Genomic DNA, 18,127 nt, shown 5'->3' on the forward strand with positions numbered 1-18,127 from the left:
GTTCGAGGCCAGCCTGGCCTATAGAGTGCATTTCAGGACAACCAGGGCTATACAGAGAAACCCTGTCTCAAAAAAACAAAATAAGGGCTGGAGAGATGGCTCAGAGGTTAAGAGCATTGCCTGCTCTTCCAAAGGTCCTGAGTTCAATTCCCAGCAACCACATGGTGGCTCACAACCATCTGTAATGGGGTCTGGTGCCCTCTTCTGGTAACACAGACAGAATATTGTATACATAATGAATGAATAAATAAATATTTAAAAAATAAATAAATAAATAAATTAAAACAACAACAATATATACTATACATACATTCACAGTCACAAATTAGCCAGGTGTGGTGGTGTGTGCATGTAATGCCTGCATTGGGAATGCTGAGGGAGAAGATTGAGGTGTGAGGATTATAAATTTGAAGCTAGCCTAAGCCACGTAGCTCATTTCTTGAAAACAAAACAAGTAGCCAACCAGCAGTAGCACACTATACTCCCAGCACTCAGGAGGCTGAGGTAGTATGGCTGTCATGAGTTTGAGGTCAAGCCTCAAAACAAAGGAGGTGCTGTAAGGGTAAACTTTTAACTCCGGTCTTGTCCTGTACTTTGAGGCAGGTAGATGAGGGGACTCCATGGGGAAGTCAGTTTGTTTATGTGGTCTCTTAGTAGGTTTAGTAACAGGGTCAACTATAACCCAGAGCTTCTGACTCTGGGTGTCAGATCACCCACACCCCCGGCCTTTGGGCTGTGGGTGACTGATGCTTTCCAGGCAGTCTCACGTTGATCTGAAGTTTCCGGAGTCCAAGTGAGGAATATATGGCTGCTGTGTTGTGTTGGCAAACACAAGGCAGCTAGCATGGTTTGTGGAGGGTTGGCTCGGGAGGAGGAAGAACTCGAGTCCTGGCAGAGTCTGTGCCAGTTTGAGGGATTGGCTCGATTGCCATTTGTCTTTAAGTGGAAGGGAGCCATGAGCCTCCAAAGGAGTTGGGATCTGGGGAGAGAAACCTAAATGGGAGGTGGAGACGGAGGCCAAAGCCACACCTCTCAGGTGTATGTGAGTGAAACTGGCAGGGAAGCCTTGTAAATAGAGAAACAGGCATGACTGCAGCAAGTCGAGTGAAGGCAACACTGGCAGGGTTCCTGTGTCTTAGGATGGCTGAGGACACAGGAGAAAGTGCCATCAAACGTAGGGGCTCCAAGACAGGATTCAGGCTGTCGACTGAGTTTGAGCTGTTAACATCTCTCTGCTGAAGGCTCCTGCGCTGGAATGTTTATTAAATGACAAGAATGGAATTAAAGGCTGGAGACATGGCTCAGCGGTTAAGAATACAAGCTTATCTTCCAGAGACCCGAATTTAATCCCCAGCACCCACACGGTGGCTCACAACCATCTACAGTGGGGCCTAATATCTGATTTTGGCATAAAGTTGTACGTGCAGGTAGAGCACTCATACATATAAAATAAATAAATATATTTTTTAAAAAAGAATGTATTTAGAGCTGGAGAGATGGCTCAGAGGGAAAGAGCATTGACTGCTCTTTAAAAGGTACTGTGTTCAATTCCCAGCAACCACACGGTAGCTCACCACCATCCAAAATGAGATCTGATGCCCTCTTCTGTAGTGCAGGCAAGCATATATTAAGTAAAAATAAATCTTTAAAAAAAAGAATGTATTTAATATCAGATGAGAAAATGTATATTGATATCTGTTGGATAATAGAGTAGTGTAGTAGAAAAGCAAATATTCTTTGAGAAAACTAGTCTTGTTACCTTATGTTTATCTTTTTTTTTTTTTTTTTTTTTTTTTTTGAAGAAGGACTTCATCTAAACCCAAACTGGCTTTTAGCATGGCCTTTAGCTTGCTACATACCCAAAGATGATATTGATATGATCCCTAGCCCCACCTCCCAGTTACTAGTATTGCAGGCATGTACCACACCTGTCCTGTCTTCTGTGATGCTGACATTTATATGACATTCACGTTAATTTCAAATCAGCACAGTAAATATTTCCCTGTGTCCTGGAGATGCCACAGGAACAGCTTTGATTTGATCCTGCCCAAGTGGATCTTGGGATCCTGCAACAGATTATCCTATGCCTGCTCTCTACTATAAGCATGGAGAAGGAGAAGCTGTGGCAGTTGAGTTGCAAAGCTGCTACCAGGCTGCCTTCCTTCTGCCCATAGGTTGAACCGGCCTCTCACTCTCTCAGAGAAGATTGTATATGGACACTTGGATGACCCAGCCAACCAGGAGATCGAGCGGGGAAAGACGTACCTGCGTCTACGGCCCGACCGGGTGGCCATGCAGGATGCAACAGCCCAGATGGCTATGCTACAGTTCATTAGCAGTGGGCTGCCCAAGGTGGCTGTGCCATCAACCATCCACTGTGACCATCTGATTGAAGCCCAGGTTGGGGGTGAGAAAGACCTGCGCCGGGCCAAGGTGAGCCCGGGGGGGGGGGGGGTGAGGAGGGCGGGGGGGGGGACTGGGTGTGACATGGGGAAAGGGAGGTAGAGCTGGAGCACTGCAGAGTTCTACTGAGCTGCTTGACTCAGTCTTTTTCCATGGTACTGAGGATCTAAGGATAGATCCCAGAGCCTCCTGTATGACAGGCAAATGCTCTACCACTGAGTCATTCCCCAGCCCTGAGGAATTTGTGTTTGTTTGTTCTTGTTTTTCCAGCCAGGGTTTCTCTGTGTCCTCGAACTCGCTCTGTAGATCAGGCTGGCCAATTCACAGAGATCCACCTGCCTCTGCCTCCTACCACCTGGTTGGCTTTAGCATATTTGTTTTTTAATGATTTTTATTGTGTGTGCATTGGTGTTGTGCCTCCGTATATGTCTGAGTGAGGGTGTTAGATCCCTTGGAACTGGAACTGCAGGCAGTTTTGAGCTCCCATGTGAGTTCTAGGAATTGGACTCAGGTCCTCCAGGAAGAGCAGCCAGTGCTCTTAACTGCTGAGCCATCTTTCCAGCCTCGGGTTTAGCATATTTCTTTTTCTTTCTTTCTTTTTGTTGTTGTTTTGTTTTGCTTTGCTTTTGAGACGGGGTTTCTCTGTAGCTTTGGGGCCTGTCCTGGAACTTTCTCTGTAGACCAGATTGGCCTCGAACTCCCGAGATCCTCAGAGGGAGGTGAATCTTTAGTCTGGTCTACAGAGTGAGTTCCAGGACTGCTAGGGCTACATAGAGAAACCCTGTCTGAGGAGGAGAGAGAGAGAGGTGCTGCTGCGGAGCCTGGTGTGCTGGTACACAGTACTGGTGCCTGGAGTCAGAGTTCTTTCTGTCCCACAGCCCCATCTCCTATGTGTGTACCCATGTCACACGCGACCTCTCTCCTGTTCTCTTTTGAACCCTGGGGATCAGCCAGGGAAAGGGATGGAGGTTCCTGAGTGTAGCAGCACCATGAACTGACTCTCTCACCTGCAGGAGTGGCAGGCGCTCTCATGCTCACAGCCTTCTTCCATGCCTCTTCTTTTGGGAGGTTTGCTAATGGCTGTGTGCCACTGAAACTGCCACTCAGAGCTGAATGCCCCATCTTGTTGTGAACTCTAACCCACGCCTCCAACTTTATGGTACCTTCCTGAATACTACTCCTAGACCTGGCCCTGCCATCCCAGCCCTAGGCCCGCCTGCTCTCTGCTCCTGGCAGTGGGAGTGGGTGCTCTCCAGGGGTCACTGGCAAGAGGTGAATGCTGGCAGGCCTACAGCCCAGCTGGCACAGAGCAGAGCGTGTGATTTAAAGTGCTCCAGCTACACGGGTCAGCCTGGTTCACTGAGCCTCTCAGACCCCTGGGAGACACTGAGGGCAGCCAGCCTTCCCATTCTAGCTTGCTTTTCTTTCTTTCTTTCTTTCTTTCTTTCTTTCTTTCTTTCTTTCTTTCTTTCTTTCTTTCTTTCTTTTTCTTTCTTTCAAGACAGGGTTTCTCTGTGTAACAGGCCTAGCTGTCTTGGAACTATCTCTTGTAGACCAGGCTGGCCTCAAATGCACGGAAATCCGCCTGGCTCTGCCTACCAAGTGCTGGAATTAAAGGCATGTGCCAACACCACCTGGCCCCCATTCTAGCTTTTTCTCACCACTGTTAGCCACCCATAGAGTCCTGAGGGGCACAGTGGCACTTTCCACTCAGCTGAGATCAAGCCTGTCTGCAGGCTCGCAACTTCCACATTAGCTTCTTAGGAGTGATCATGTGACATGTCTTTGCAGGGCCAGGAGCTGCAGAAATCAGGGACCCTGGAACAGCTGCCACAGCAGGGCCACCATTTGTGGTAGAGGTGTGGATCACAGAACCTTAGATTTCCGATCTCATTCCTTCTTGTGTTCAGCAAAGGTTTATTTACTGAACATTCATTGCATGTTAAGTGCGATGGCAGAAACTAGATTAGCAGGGCCTGTCCCTCACAGATCTTAAAGTTCTGTCTGGAGAAACCGAGTCACTGCGATGTGAAGGGAAATTGCAGGCTCTGTGCTGTAAGAAAGAGGTCTGGTTGAGATTTGGGGAAGGGTGGGAGCAGCTCCTTTGGAGGTGGGACTATAAATTGACCCTGAAACCGATAACTGAAGGAAGAAATTCAAGACAGATTAGCAAAGCCCAGGGATGCCGGAGCATGCCAGTAACTCTAGCACTTGGGAGGTGGAGACACGGGGATCAGGAGTTCATCCCCAGCTCTACAGTGAGTTTGAGATCAGCTTGGCCTTTGTGAGCTGCTGGCCCTATGTCCCATTGCCGTCCCACCTAAATAAATAAATAGATAAATGAGCAGATACACAAAGGGTCCTGCAACAGGAAGAAACTTGAAACTTAGAGAGTGAAGAGAGGACTGTAGGCTTGAGCCCTGTGGGAAGACGGAATGTACAAAGCAGGCAGAACCTTGAAGGCTGTGGGAAAGGCTGTTTCTACACTCTAGAGTCCTGGAAAGACTTGTCTAGGTCTGTTTCCTGCTGCCCTAACAGCCCACTAAGATGAGGGAAATCATACATTATAGAAGCTCATTCAGCTCCATCCTAAAGGATGGAACGTCCAGGCATCTAGCAAGAACTTGTGTGCTGTCATGAGGTGGAGGGGCAAGCAAACATGGGCGAGCGGGGAACATCAGGCAGGTCTAACTCCTGTATCAGTACCGCACTCCACGATAACAGCGTCTGTATTCACCGGGGCAGAGGCTTCTTAAAGGTCCTGTGTAACAGTCATGGTCAACTTTCAACCTGAGCGTTGAAGAGACATGCAGGTTTAGAAGGGGAGGGATATGGTCAGTTCTGCATATGTTTATCATCTCACAAACATACAAGTGTACCCATCCTCCTGCCCTGGGTCCCAGTTTCACAAGTGAATGGTTTGTAAAAGACAAGGTCGGTGTGTTAATTATTAATTAGAAAGGGATTGCTTTGGTAACACAGCTTGTCGGCCATTCTTTTAGTTGGGGACCAAGTGGACTCTCAAAAGGACACACTGGACGACAGGGGTTTAAAGCTTTTTTCAGGGTGTTTACTAAATGTGGGACCTGTCCCTCCTTTTCAGCATTAGACTGCACCATGACACTGTCCCTTTTGTCCCTGGTCAGTCTCACGTGTCCAGTGGACATGCCTCATCAGACCCAGCTGTGCTGCAGGGCGTCCTTGCCTGCAGGAACCTGGGAACAGTGGAGCTCATCGTCTTCAGATCAGTGCCCACCCAGTTAGCGGCCATTCATCTGGGGCCTGCCAAACATATTACCAAGTACTGTGCGCCTGCTATGGACTGGCACCAGCTAGGTGCTCTCAGGTGGAGTCTTACACCCTCTTCAGAGGCAACAGCCTTGGGTTCTGTCTGGATTCTCCAGGTCTGTGGTTGGACAGGCCTCACCTGAGCCTCTGGTTTTCCATCTCTAAAATGGATTTGACAGCAGTCTTGTCCCTCTTCCTGAGCTGTGGGGCTGCTTAGCTTGATGTTAGTTGAGTTTCCACACAGGTAACCACAACTCAATGGAGAAACAAAACCAGGCTGTTCACTTGGTCCCCTTGCTTCCCTGTGATAGTCCCCCTCACTCTGTGTCCACCCTCCACCCTAGTAGACAGGTACCATATGACACACACCCTTCACTGTTGGCACTGGCTAGGGAATCGAGTGCCAGAGGAGGCTTTCTTAATTATCCTTCTACAAAGAAACTGAGGCGCGGGGCAGGGCAGGGACTTGTTCCCAAACTGTTGCCCTGGCCAGGTGTCATGAAGTAGAGCTGTCTCTGCTCCCCTGTCTCTCTCCCTGGGCCTGCCAGCTGATACTGCAGGCCAGCAGCCAAGCCCTCTGGAATTATATTTAGAAGCCCTACGAGAGAAGACTTGTATTCACGATGCCAGCATGTCAGCACCGTGTGGGAGGGAGTGTGGAGTGTGAGGTCATTCCAGATCAAACTAATACTCTGGTTATTGATTTGTTTTACTAGGACATCAACCAGGAAGTGTATAATTTCCTGGCAACTGCAGGTGCCAAGTATGGTGTGGGCTTCTGGAGGCCTGGATCTGGAATCATTCACCAGGTAACACAGAGCTTAGCCCGTCTGCACGGGCCCCAAGCCCAGGTTTCACTCTGGTAATGAGAGCATACACCAGGCCTGCTGGGGACTTGAGGCTTAGGAGAGCTGAGCAGGAGTGCTGGGGCCATATCATCCTGAGTACTGGGATTATAGGTATGTAACTGCAGTTTACAGGGGTAGAGATACCTGAGAGCATATGCAGAGGAAGGGATAGAAGTTAGATGTTTGTTCATACTGTAGTTCAAGTGCTGTCATTTATATGGTACTTTGGAGCTACGTTCACTAATAAGCTGTTTTGTGTGTATCGCTTTTCTCACAAGTATTAAGTCCAGCTGTGTAGGTAGCTGATCCAGGGGATGTAAAGCCCCATCCTGACTCCCACAGGCACCAGGTGTTCACATGGTGTGTAGCCCATACATACATACATACATACATACATTCATATATATAAATAAATAAACAAATCTAAAATAATTTTTAAACATAATTATAATTATTTGTGGTGCTGGGGTATTGAATTCAAAGCCTTATAAATGCAAGGAAAGTATTATACCAGTTGAGCTGTTTTTCATGATAAATTTAAAAATAATAAAGATAGGGGCTGGAGAGATAGCTCAGAGGTTAAGAGCATTGCCTGCTCTTCCAAAGGACCTGAATTCATTTCCCAGCAACCACATGGTGGCTCACAACCATCTGTAATAGGGTCTGGTGCCCTCTTCTGGCCTGCAGGCATACATACAGACAGAATATTGTATATATAATAAATAAATAAATATTTAAAATAATAATAAAGATATTAACTTATTAGTACTTACCACAACTTTGTGAAATAAGTAGTTTTATTCTAACATACAAATGAGGAAATCGAGGCAAAAAAATTAATATCTTCACCCAGCGACAGTTCCTGGCTAATTGTGCAGTAGGGATCTGGCCCTGAGGGAGAGAGTGCTCTGCTCCACCGAGATGCTCTGCAGCCTCTGTCAACAGGGTGCCCTTCCCATCCCTGCCCAGAGCATTGCTGGGTTCCCTTTACGGTTGGGCACTGCAGGGTGGAAGTGCTGATGCCATGGGCCATGTTAGCAGGTGCTTTCCCAGAGTCTTCTAAGACTGGTTTCAATTTGGCAGACAGTTTTGTCCACAGAGCCACTATGGTAGGCACACCTATAATCCTAGAACACAGGAGGCTGAAGCAAGAGATTGTTGTGAGTTTGAGGGCCAGCCTGGGCCACAAAGCTGAATTCTAAAGAGCCTGAGCTACAATGTGAAACCCTTTCTCAAAATAAATAAATAAACAAACGTAGGCCAGGCAGGGTGGCATACACCTTTAATCTCAATATTGAAGGGGGCAGAGGCTGGTAGATCTTTGAGAGTTTAAGGCCAGCCTGGACTGTATATTGAGGCCTTGTTTCCAAAAACAAAATGAAATTTGTGCGTGCATACGATTCAGAGAGGTTCTGCCTTCCTTCCATCAAAGGTGACTGCTGAGGCCTAGCCTGGTGTATGTTCGTTAACTACCCATCCTCTGAGTTTCCAAGGTGACTCTATCCCACCTCCACCCCAGGCAGAGCAGCTGACTCAGGCTGTCATCTGACCCTGCTTGGGCCCCTGGCTCTGCCCAACTTTGAGACCAGAGCCAAGAGTGGATTACTGCATTGCCCTTTGGACAGGGCTGCCAGGGTGACAGGGCGGCCATGCCACACAGCCAGCAAGGACCAGAGCGTATGAAGGCATATGGGCCCACTCTCAGTTGGCCTTTTGTTATGAAGGGCACTCCAGTCCAGGTATCCCTCATTCCATTTTAGTTCAAAGGCCCAGGTCTTTTTGGCAGCTCCTAATCCAAAGCTTGAGACGGTGAGTACAAGATGCTCATACCTGCCCTTGGCCACTTCTAAGCATTCAGCATTATTCTTAAAACATAACATTCCCAGGAACCATGTGTTTTAGTCACTGATCTGTTGTTGTGAAGAGATACCATGCCCAAGACAACTATTATAAGAGAAAACATTGTACTGGGGACTTGTTACAGCTTCAGAGGGTTAGTCCATTTTCATCATGATGGAGGAGCATGGCAGCATGCAGGCAGATGTTGGAGCAGTGGCTGAGAACTACATCCTGATCCCTAGGCAGAGGTCAAGAGGCTAAGTGCCCAAGGCCTCACAAAAAACAGTAGGTGGTAAAGCGAACACCCAGGCAAGGAGTGGGCTGGACACCTACGTTCCCATGAGTCCAGACCTTGGAGGCCCTGGACAGTGGGGTAGGACTGATGTAGGTGTCACCCTGGCCCTCTCACCCAGCCTAGAGAGCACTCATCCCCAGGCCTTCACAGCTAGGAAGAGCTTGTGATGAAGCAGCCCTGGCAAACAGTTATGTTCTCAGAGCCATCTGCAGGGTATGAAGGCTTGAGAAGCAGCTTCTCAGACATTGGAGAATCTTGCTACATCTCAGTACTTATTTAAATGCCCTGTGGGGACTGAAGCCTGTTTCTGACAGAACTGTTTACCCTGATGAAAAGCCTGGGAGGCTTAGCTCCCAACCTGGGCAGTTCACTGCGTGAGCTGAGAGTCTGTCGGGAGTTCTTTCTTCATCATACTTGTCCCAGGCCATCGCAGGGCACTCTTACCATATCCGGAAGTTAAGATGACCTGAGTGTTTGTATTACTATAAATAAGGGGACTGAGGCACAGGGAGGCATTTACAGGCCCAAGTCACACAGAGCTGTTCATGAGTCCAGGCCACCTGGCCATATAAGAGTAGCTTAAATGAGGCTGCCCCTACCCCACACTTCAAGAATACCCGGGCATGTCTGGGTGGTCTGGTGTCAGTGGGGGCAGTGCAGCAGATCCTTTGTTGTGTCCATTTCCATTCTGTGCTGAGAGCTTTTAAGCTTAATATCTTTGGTTGTTTTTCAGATCATTCTAGAAAACTATGCGTATCCTGGAGTTCTTCTGATTGGCACTGACTCCCACACTCCCAATGGTGGTGGCCTGGGAGGCATCTGCATTGGAGTAGGGGGTGCTGATGCCGTGGATGTCATGGCTGGGATCCCCTGGGAGCTGAAGTGTCCCAAGGTGAGGGCTAGGGAAGGACTTGCTCTGGGCTGTGGGGGTGCATGGTGGACTGTGGGTTCCAAATGGCTGAGCCAGGCTAGGTTCTCTTGGGGAGGAGTAGGGCTGAACAAGAGGAATGAGAATGCAAGCGTCGTTCCTTGATTCCTTCCTGGATCATAGTATGTGGTGCGTAGGGCCTGTAACTGCCTTGCCCACTGTTTCAGGTGATCGGTGTGAAGCTGACAGGCTCCCTCTCTGGTTGGACCTCACCCAAAGATGTGATCCTGAAAGTGGCAGGCATCCTGACGGTGAAAGGTGGCACAGGTGCTATTGTGGAATACCACGGGCCTGGTGTCGACTCCATCTCCTGCACCGGTGAGGATGACAGCCCCACGGCATCCCGAACTCTGGGCTAGGTCTCATGTGCGTGGAGCAGAAGTTGAAGTGCCCTTCCCTTGAGGTTGTCCAGGCAGGGTGTGGGCTGAGAACATACCTGGAGCGTGAGGTCAGGCTCGAGACAACCTGCTGCTCTGATGAAACAGCTGAGACCACTGTACAGAGACAGTAACTTCATTGTGAACATGCAGAGTTGGGACCCACACCAGTTTTAGCTTCTGCTGAAGGGACCTGGCCATGAACTATACAGACTGTCTTGGATGATCCATAAAAATCCCAGAGACGGGCTGGGGAGATGGCTCAGTGGTTAAGAGCACTGACTGCTCTTCCAGAGGTCCTGAGTTCAATTCCCGGCAACCACGTGGTGGCTCACAGCCACCTGGAGCCCCCTTCTGGCATGCGGGCACACGTAGAAGGAATGCTGTACACATAATAAATGAATAAATCTTTAAAAAAAAAAATCCCAGAGACTCTGTAGTAACCTGCAGAATTATTATATCTCGTTAGGTAACAAGAGCTCACTCTTATTATTGTGACCCAGCCCAACTGGGAAGTTACTAACAGGCCCTGACAGAAGCCAAGATGTTTCTGGGCCACACCAGTGCTACAAGATGCTCTGGTCCAAACAGTGGTGCCATTCCAATTTTTTTTTTTTTTTTTAAATGGATTCTTACTTTGTTGCTCAAGTTGGCCTTAAACTCCCTGAGCTCAAGCAGTCTTCATGTCTGCACCTCGCTGATAGCTAGGACTCCAGGCACATACTCTGCCAGTTTATTCCATCCTCATCACTCACACTCAGAAAAATATTTATGTAGCACCACAGTGTAGCTATAAGAAGGCAGAGCACCAGGTAAGCAGACCTAGACCGAAGTCCAGTGCCAGCATTTCTTTCTTTTTTTTTTTAAATATTTTTTTGTTATGTGTACAATATTCTGTCTGTGTATGCCTGTAGGCCAGAAGAGGACATTACAGATGGTTGTGAGCCACTGTGTGGTTGCTGGGAATTGAACTCAGGACCTTTGGAAGAGCAGGCAATGGCCATCTCTCCAGACCCCAGCATTTATATCTTTATGATGATCTTGAACCATGCTAAGCAGGTTAGACATAGTAACTTCTAGGCAGTGGCTGGCCATGGCCAACTTCAGTACCCAGTGACTCTGTGCTGTGCTGAGCAGAAAAAACAGACTCTGAGCTCTGAGCCAGAATTCTGCTTATGAAGGCTGAAGTCCCTTCACTGGCCAGGGACGTTGAGGGCCGAGGGCCTATTGTCCTCGGTGGCTTTGTAGGCAGTAAGGCAGTGATGCATCCTTCTGCATGAGGGGCTTTGTGCCCACCTTGCAGATAAGGGGCCCAGCAGCCTCATGCCTTGGGCTCTGTTTCTCCACAGGCATGGCAACAATCTGCAACATGGGTGCAGAAATTGGGGCCACCACATCAGTGTTCCCGTACAATCACAGGATGAAGAAGTACCTGAGCAAGACAGGTCGAGCAGGTGAGCTCATAGGGGCAGAGTGGTGTGAGCACACATCCATGTCCTACTCCTGTCCTGAGGATATGAGTCCTTAGCCTGCTGTCCCTAGGCTTGCTGCATGCAGAGGCACAAAAGTTCCTGTAGACAAATGACCAAGTAAGTGTGTGTGATTGCTTCTAATTATGGTATCTGTACTTCTCTTCAGCCTCTGAAGAGTCTGGCATCTACATTAAATATCCCTGCTATAGGTTATCCATGTGAGTTTCACAGGAAAAGGGGCTGAATTCTGGTCCTTTCTGGTACAGTTCCCCTGTGCCCCATACAGGAAGCTCTGGAAGCAACATGGGTCTCTTCTGTATAACTGTTCCCTGACTGAGGGAGCTTCCCAGCTTCCCCCAGCAACTTTCCTAGCCTAGTTTGATTTCTTTGAAGCTCAAAGAAGGAAATAAAGGACTAGAAACTGGGAAGGGAGGGCAGTGTGGGTGAATGGGTAGAAACTACAGGTTAGGGGCCCTGGGAAGCTGGGAGCCTCCTGAGTCCACCTGGAGTACCTGTCACTCCTTTCTCCATCCAGTGACTTCTTAAAAATTCTATTCCTTGGCACTGGAGAGATGGCTCAGCCAGTTAAGAGCATGACTGCTCTTCCAGAGGACCTGGGTTCAAGTCCCAGCAACCACATGGCAGCTCACAACTATCTGTTACTCCTGTTTCAGGGGTTCCGAAACCTCCCATGCCAAAACAATACACATATAATACACATAAAATCAAAAAAAGAGAGAGAATTTAAAAATTCTGCTCCTCACAGGTGGGTAATGGTGCACACCTTTAATCCTAGCACTCAAGAGGCAGAGGCAGGTAGATCTCTTGAATTCTAGGAGAGCCTCATCTACAAAGCGAATTCCAGGACAGCCAGGACTGCACAGAGAAACCTCGTGGGAGGGGGGGGGTTATATGCTCCACACACGCTGTGTGGTGGGGTGTGCCTGTAATCCAGTGCTCCATTTTTCATATCCTGCATGTCTCCCGATGTCTCCTCATTCTCCATTCACTGACAGCCTCTGCAGAAGGCTGAGTTCCTGGGGGGCAGGGACAGCATCCTGTGCTGTTGGATTTGTCCCTCTATTGGCTTAGTTACTGCCTGGAACCTGCTGTTTGGTAAGTGGCAGGTATCTGGCTCAGGTATATAAATAAACAAAGTCTCAGAACCAATTTGTTTCATTTTCCTCCTTTGTTGATTCCAGACATTGCCAGTCTTGCTGAAGAATTTAAGGATCACTTAGTTCCTGACCCTGGCTGCCAATATGACCAAGTGATTGAAATTAACCTCAATGAGGTGAGGGCGGGAGTAGGGTTTGGGGGATTGCTGAGGGTGGGACTTTCCGTTTTTGGCTGGGGGGTGAGGGGGTGGGTCCTACCAGTATACCCAGCATGGCAGTTGTATACCCAGCATGGCAGTTGGCCCTGGTTCCTAGGCCTAAGTCAGGCAGGAGTGGGGAACAGGTAGGAGGAGGAGATGGCAGAGGGCTATGGAGAAAGCAGGTCTGATCTAAGTGTCCATTTGCCACCCCAACTTTAGTGGAGGCCAGGAACTTGACCTGAGGATTCATTTGCTTTGAGTCCATAGGGCACATTGCAGTGGGTTGGGATGCTGAGGTGTTCAGGGAGCCAGGAAAGGCCTCTAGAGCAACAGAAGCCAGGCTGTGTGAAGTTCAGTGCCAGCCTTGGTTCTGATGCAAGCTGATCTGTCTCTGTAGGCCTCATTTCACTAAGTGTGAAACCCAAGGTGGGTGTGAGCTAAAGGCTAATTCGTGCAGTAATAGTCTGGTGTATTGATGGCAGGCACTCTGCTGTGCATATTACATTCGTTAGTCCTGCCATGTGAAAAGCATCTGGCTGTGGTCTGCCGTCAGAAGATTGCAGTAGGAACATTTTTGGTCCATCCTGACCTCTGGTAGTACAGTGGAACCCAGAGCTCTCAACTTCTTGAAGGCACCTTACACAGATCCGTGTCCCTAGCCCTCGTCTTTTTACTGTAAGACAGAGTCTAAGTTACTAAGCTCACCTTGAACTGACTTTGTAACCCAGGTGGATTCTATACTTGCAGTCCTCCTGCCTCAGGCTCTCAAGTAGCTGGAGTGCGGGCCTCTCACCAGGCCCCGCTCCTTCAAAAACAGTGTAATTTGGGAGGTGATGGGCTTGAGGCTGGTGACCCCATTGTTTCTGTACCTCTGTCATCTACTTGTGACATGGAGTGGAGCACATCACTCTAACCTTTAGTTCCTATGTGTGCCGTGCAGAGATGAGGACAGCCTGATAGGGCTGTGTGCCACCTGTCTCCTGGGACAGAGCTTGAGCCGTGAGAACATGAGGAGCCTTTCCTTCTATAGAAATGTGGGGAATCTGAAGCAAGTCCATCCTCATTATTTCTGCCTCTCTCTGCTCCTTGCCCCTGTCTTTTCAGCTAAAGCCACATATAAATGGACCCTTCACCCCTGACTTGGCTCATCCAGTAGCAGATGTGGGCAGTGTGGCAGAGAAGGAGGGCTGGCCTCTAGACATCAGAGTGGGTGAGTGCCTTCCACCTGGTTGGGTTGGTAGGTGTCTGGGTCAGCAGCTCAGCCCAGAGCTATGGACACTCATCTTTACAGTGCTTCCTAAGGCAGGCCCTTTCTGCAGCAGGTATGAGTATTCATATTACCTCTGCTTGATATAGAATCATATTTATTGTAATGTAGTGAACATGCACAAGAAGAGTCTTAAAACACCTCTAACTCCAACCTTAACCAGAAAAATGTTCTTTGAGAATGTTGCTGCGTGGCTGTGTATATGAACATGCACATCTTTCTGTAAGTAGACTTGTGTACGAGCACAAATCAACCAGTCGTGCTGCTGTTTACACGCTTTGCCTGTGCGGGTGGGTGCACTGGCTGGGATCTGGCACAGCCTGGCTGTCCAGACCCTGGGTCCTGCACTCACAAGGCCTTGGTTTGAATCCTGGCGCTGCAACTTAGTAGTTTGTGCTCTCAGCAAGTTGCTCCAGACACAAACCAAGAGGAAATCAGCTCACTGTTCTTCAGCTGACACATGAAGGCGTCACTGTGGAGCGGAGGGAGGGCTCAGAGTTGCCAGAACAGTACAGCTCGCTATTACACTCAGCTTCCAGATAAACAAAAATCATTTTCAGTATAAATGTGCCTGTGCCACCTGCTAATACACAGTCTCACTTCAGAAAGCAAGCCTGGTTCCCCATCTGTAACTCAGGAGTGATAAGTGGAATTTGCCCCTTTTCTAAGGGTGAAAAGAACTTTCTATAGTGTCTAGAATTAAGTATTATTACATAAAATGCTCACCCTTACTAGTTTGAAGTAAATTATTCTTTAAAAAGATGGTTTAATAATTAAAAAATAAACTGCTGGCTAGGCTTTTAATCCCAGCATCAAGAGGCAGGGCAGTTGAATCTGTGAGTTCAAGGCCAGCCATCTTCCCAAAAAAAAAAAAAAGAAAAAAAAAGTAGCTGCATTGATAGGGGAAACTTGGTATCAATAGACAGTATTCTGTCTTTCAGTTCCGCTGATGTTTGGTTGGTTGGTTGGTTTGCTTTTTGTTTTTGTTTTTCAAGGCAGGGTTTCTCCGTAGCTTTGGATCTGTCCTGGAACTAGCTCTTGTAGACCAGGCTGGCCTCAAACTCAGAGATCCGCCTGCCTCTGCCTCCTGAGTGCTGGAATTAAAGGCGTGCGCCACCACCACCAGGCTCTGTACTTTTTTATAACGAGCTTTTTCTTTTTTTGAGACAGGGCCTCGCTATGTAACCCTGACTATATCTTAGAACTATCTATGTAGACCAGACTGGCCTTGAACTCAAAGATCCCCCCTTCCTCTGCCTCACAAGTGCTGGGATTAAAGTTTAAAGGCATGAACCACCACCGTCCTGCACACTTTTTGGGTTTTATGTGTACTTAAGCTTATGTATAAATTGGCGTGAAAGTGGTTTTGCTATGACCTGTGTTCAGTGTCATGGTCAGTGAGTGTTAGTGACTGGGTCGTGAGTAACTTTCTTTATTGTGGATACCTAAATTGCTTCCAGCCTATTAGAAATAATCTCTGTGCCAGATCAGTAGGTGAACTCTGTCCAGGTCAGATGGAGACTTCTGTCTTTACCACCCACAATATACCAGGTTTGATTGGCAGCTGCACCAATTCAAGCTATGAGGACATGGGACGGTCAGCAGCTGTGGCCAAGCAGGCACTGGCCCATGGACTCAAGTGCAAGTCCCAGTTCACCATCACACCAGGCTCTGAGCAGATTCGTGCCACCATTGAACGGGATGGTTATGTGAGTATCGGCCTGTGTCTGCCCCTGGCTTCCTACCATGCCTGCTGATATATGCTTCAGGATAGGACAAGCCACGGCCTGTTGGGCTACGGCAATGCAGACACAGCTTTTCATCCTCCAGGCTGCTGTCTTACTCATTGCCATCAGCCTTGTGCCTGGCCCTGATAGTTTCCTGTCCTCTTTGTCCCCTGCAGGCAAAGATCCTGAGGGATGTAGGTGGCGTTGTTTTGGCCAATGCCTGTGGCCCTTGCATCGGCCAGTGGGACAGGTAAGCAGGACATTGCTGAGAGGTCAGCCTCTGTCTCCAGGGTTTAGAGTTCCAGAATAAATGCTGGAAAGAAGATTCCAGCCCAAGGGCTCTGGTTCCACAGACTGCTACAAGTTAGAAGTCCTTGTCAGGCATGGCTGGGCACCCAGATTAGAAAGAGCCTTATAAAAGCCCTGAGCGGACAGAGACAGAAACCCTGGCAGGCAGGAGAAACCAACAAAGGCTGCATCTGCATCCTAGCAGGCAAGTGGTTGTTCTGATGGAGCTGCCCAGGTGAGGAGACTCAGACCTCAGGCTTGACTGTGCCTCTCTTCCTCAGTCTCAGATGCGACCCAGTGACCTTGAGGTTGTCCCCTGTGCTGAGTGCATGAGTCCCTCAGAGGAGGCAACTTTTCAGGGCATTCCCATTCCCCTCCTGTCATGAGCTAGGTATGCAGACCACCTGACCTCTGGGCAACCCACGTGACAGGACTAGGTATCTCTAATCCTGTCCTCTGCTCTGGCAGGAAAGACATCAAGAAGGGGGAGAAGAATACAATCGTCACCTCCTACAACAGGAACTTCACAGGACGCAACGATGCGAATCCAGAGACCCATGCCTTTGTCACATCTCCAGAGGTGAGGCTGCATGCCCAGGCTTAGCCTGGAACTACCTTGGGAGCCCTCTGGTGGGTCAGAGGGTTGGCATTATAGAATGTTCTAGAAAATATAAAAGGACAAAATTAGCCTCTCCTATTAGTCCCTACCCAGCAGCAGTCACTGTTAATGTGAGTTATCCAAGGGGAAGCCATGAGCCATGACTGACTTAGTGATTTCTGCCTGGGTCTCCCTCAATTCTTTTTTTTTTTTTTTTTTTTTTTTAATTTATTATGTATACAGTGTTTTGTCTGCATGTGTGTCTACAGACCAGAAGAGGGCACCAGATCTCATTACAGATGGTTGTGAGCCACATGTGGTTGCTGGGAATTGAACTCAGGACCTCTGGAAGAATAGTCAGTAGTCTGAGCCATTTCTCCAGCCCATCTCCCTCAATTTTTAAGGGTCTCAACCATTTAGCACAGTTGGTAGCTATGAGTATGGACTATGGCATTTCACTGAGACAAGTCCTTGCTCTCCTGACTACATGAGCTTGGCTACCATACTTACCTTCCAGGTCCTGTGAGAGGTTATGTGAATTGCTGGCTTAATAGTCGCCCCCCACCGTCTTCCCTTCCTTGTGAATGACTGAGACCACAGGCATGTCTCAAGCTCGGCTTCTATGTTCAGTAAAAATGTGCCTTCGCTGTTACTATGACCACTGATCGTTACTGTGGCCGTTGATCGGCTGCATCTTAGGCACTGAGTGGCTGCCCCACCTTGCCCATCTCCAGCACAGGCCAGTCTCTTGACTTTACTGCGTGTTCCAGAGCTCTCATTGCTAAGTGAGGAAATGGTTCTCTCTTTTCCTTTGCTGTCAAGCAAGAACATTTCCAGCACTGAAGCATTTGTGTCCTGGGCCTCCTCTCTATCCAGGGCGCCTGCAAGAGACAGGAAAGTGCCATAGTAGTGCTGGCCTAGCCTGGGGGAAGCCATTGTAGAGGTCAAGTGGCCCTTGGGAGCTTGAGTACTCTGCAGGCCCAGTGGCTCATGGTCCCAAAGACAGCCCTACAGCCTTCTGGCTTCAGAAGAGGGACCTGGGGAGAGGAAGATGCCTCAATAGGTGAAGTTGTTGCTGCACAAGTATGAGGGTCTGAGTCCCTCACCCACACCCACATTAAAAAAAAATCCCTGGGGCTTGTTGGCCAGCCAGCATAGCCAAAGAGCAAAGCTCCAGGCTCACTGCGAGACCTGGAGGGCCAGCAAAATGACTCAGCAGACAAAAGTGCATGCTACACGTAACCCCAGAGACCTGAGTTGAATGTCCAGAAACACACACCTTATCCCTGCCCTATAAAGATGGGAGATAATCAACCACACAGAGTTGTTTTCTGGCTCCAACATCTATGCTTTGGCACCCATATGCACACATGCATACCATACACACATTCACACACAGTAATAAAAACAATTTTAAAAAAGAGGGGCATATGTAGGTAGGTGTGGGTGTCTGGTGCTAACCAGCAAACTGGACTCCTC

At 48.5% G+C, this 18,127-nt stretch overlaps 1 protein-coding gene across 1 annotated transcript in view; it reads left to right on the forward strand.

Moving 5' to 3' along the window:
- The window catches only part of Aco2 (aconitase 2), a 42,557-nt gene that overhangs the window by 20,633 nt on the left and 3,797 nt on the right, over positions 1–18,127 (forward strand). The window contains exons 3-12 of the mRNA XM_057791501.1: positions 2,175–2,433; positions 6,408–6,500; positions 9,407–9,565; positions 9,769–9,919; positions 11,328–11,432; positions 12,653–12,744; positions 13,873–13,978; positions 15,587–15,744; positions 15,939–16,012; positions 16,519–16,630. Of these exons, the coding sequence (XP_057647484.1) occupies positions 2,175–2,433; positions 6,408–6,500; positions 9,407–9,565; positions 9,769–9,919; positions 11,328–11,432; positions 12,653–12,744; positions 13,873–13,978; positions 15,587–15,744; positions 15,939–16,012; positions 16,519–16,630 (1,309 nt within the window). The remainder of the gene's footprint in view (positions 1–2,174; positions 2,434–6,407; positions 6,501–9,406; positions 9,566–9,768; positions 9,920–11,327; positions 11,433–12,652; positions 12,745–13,872; positions 13,979–15,586; positions 15,745–15,938; positions 16,013–16,518; positions 16,631–18,127) is intronic.

The sequence above is a fragment of the Chionomys nivalis genome, chromosome 17 (assembly GCF_950005125.1).
Source record: "Chionomys nivalis chromosome 17, mChiNiv1.1, whole genome shotgun sequence".
Classification (NCBI taxonomy): Eukaryota; Metazoa; Chordata; class Mammalia; order Rodentia; family Cricetidae; genus Chionomys; species Chionomys nivalis.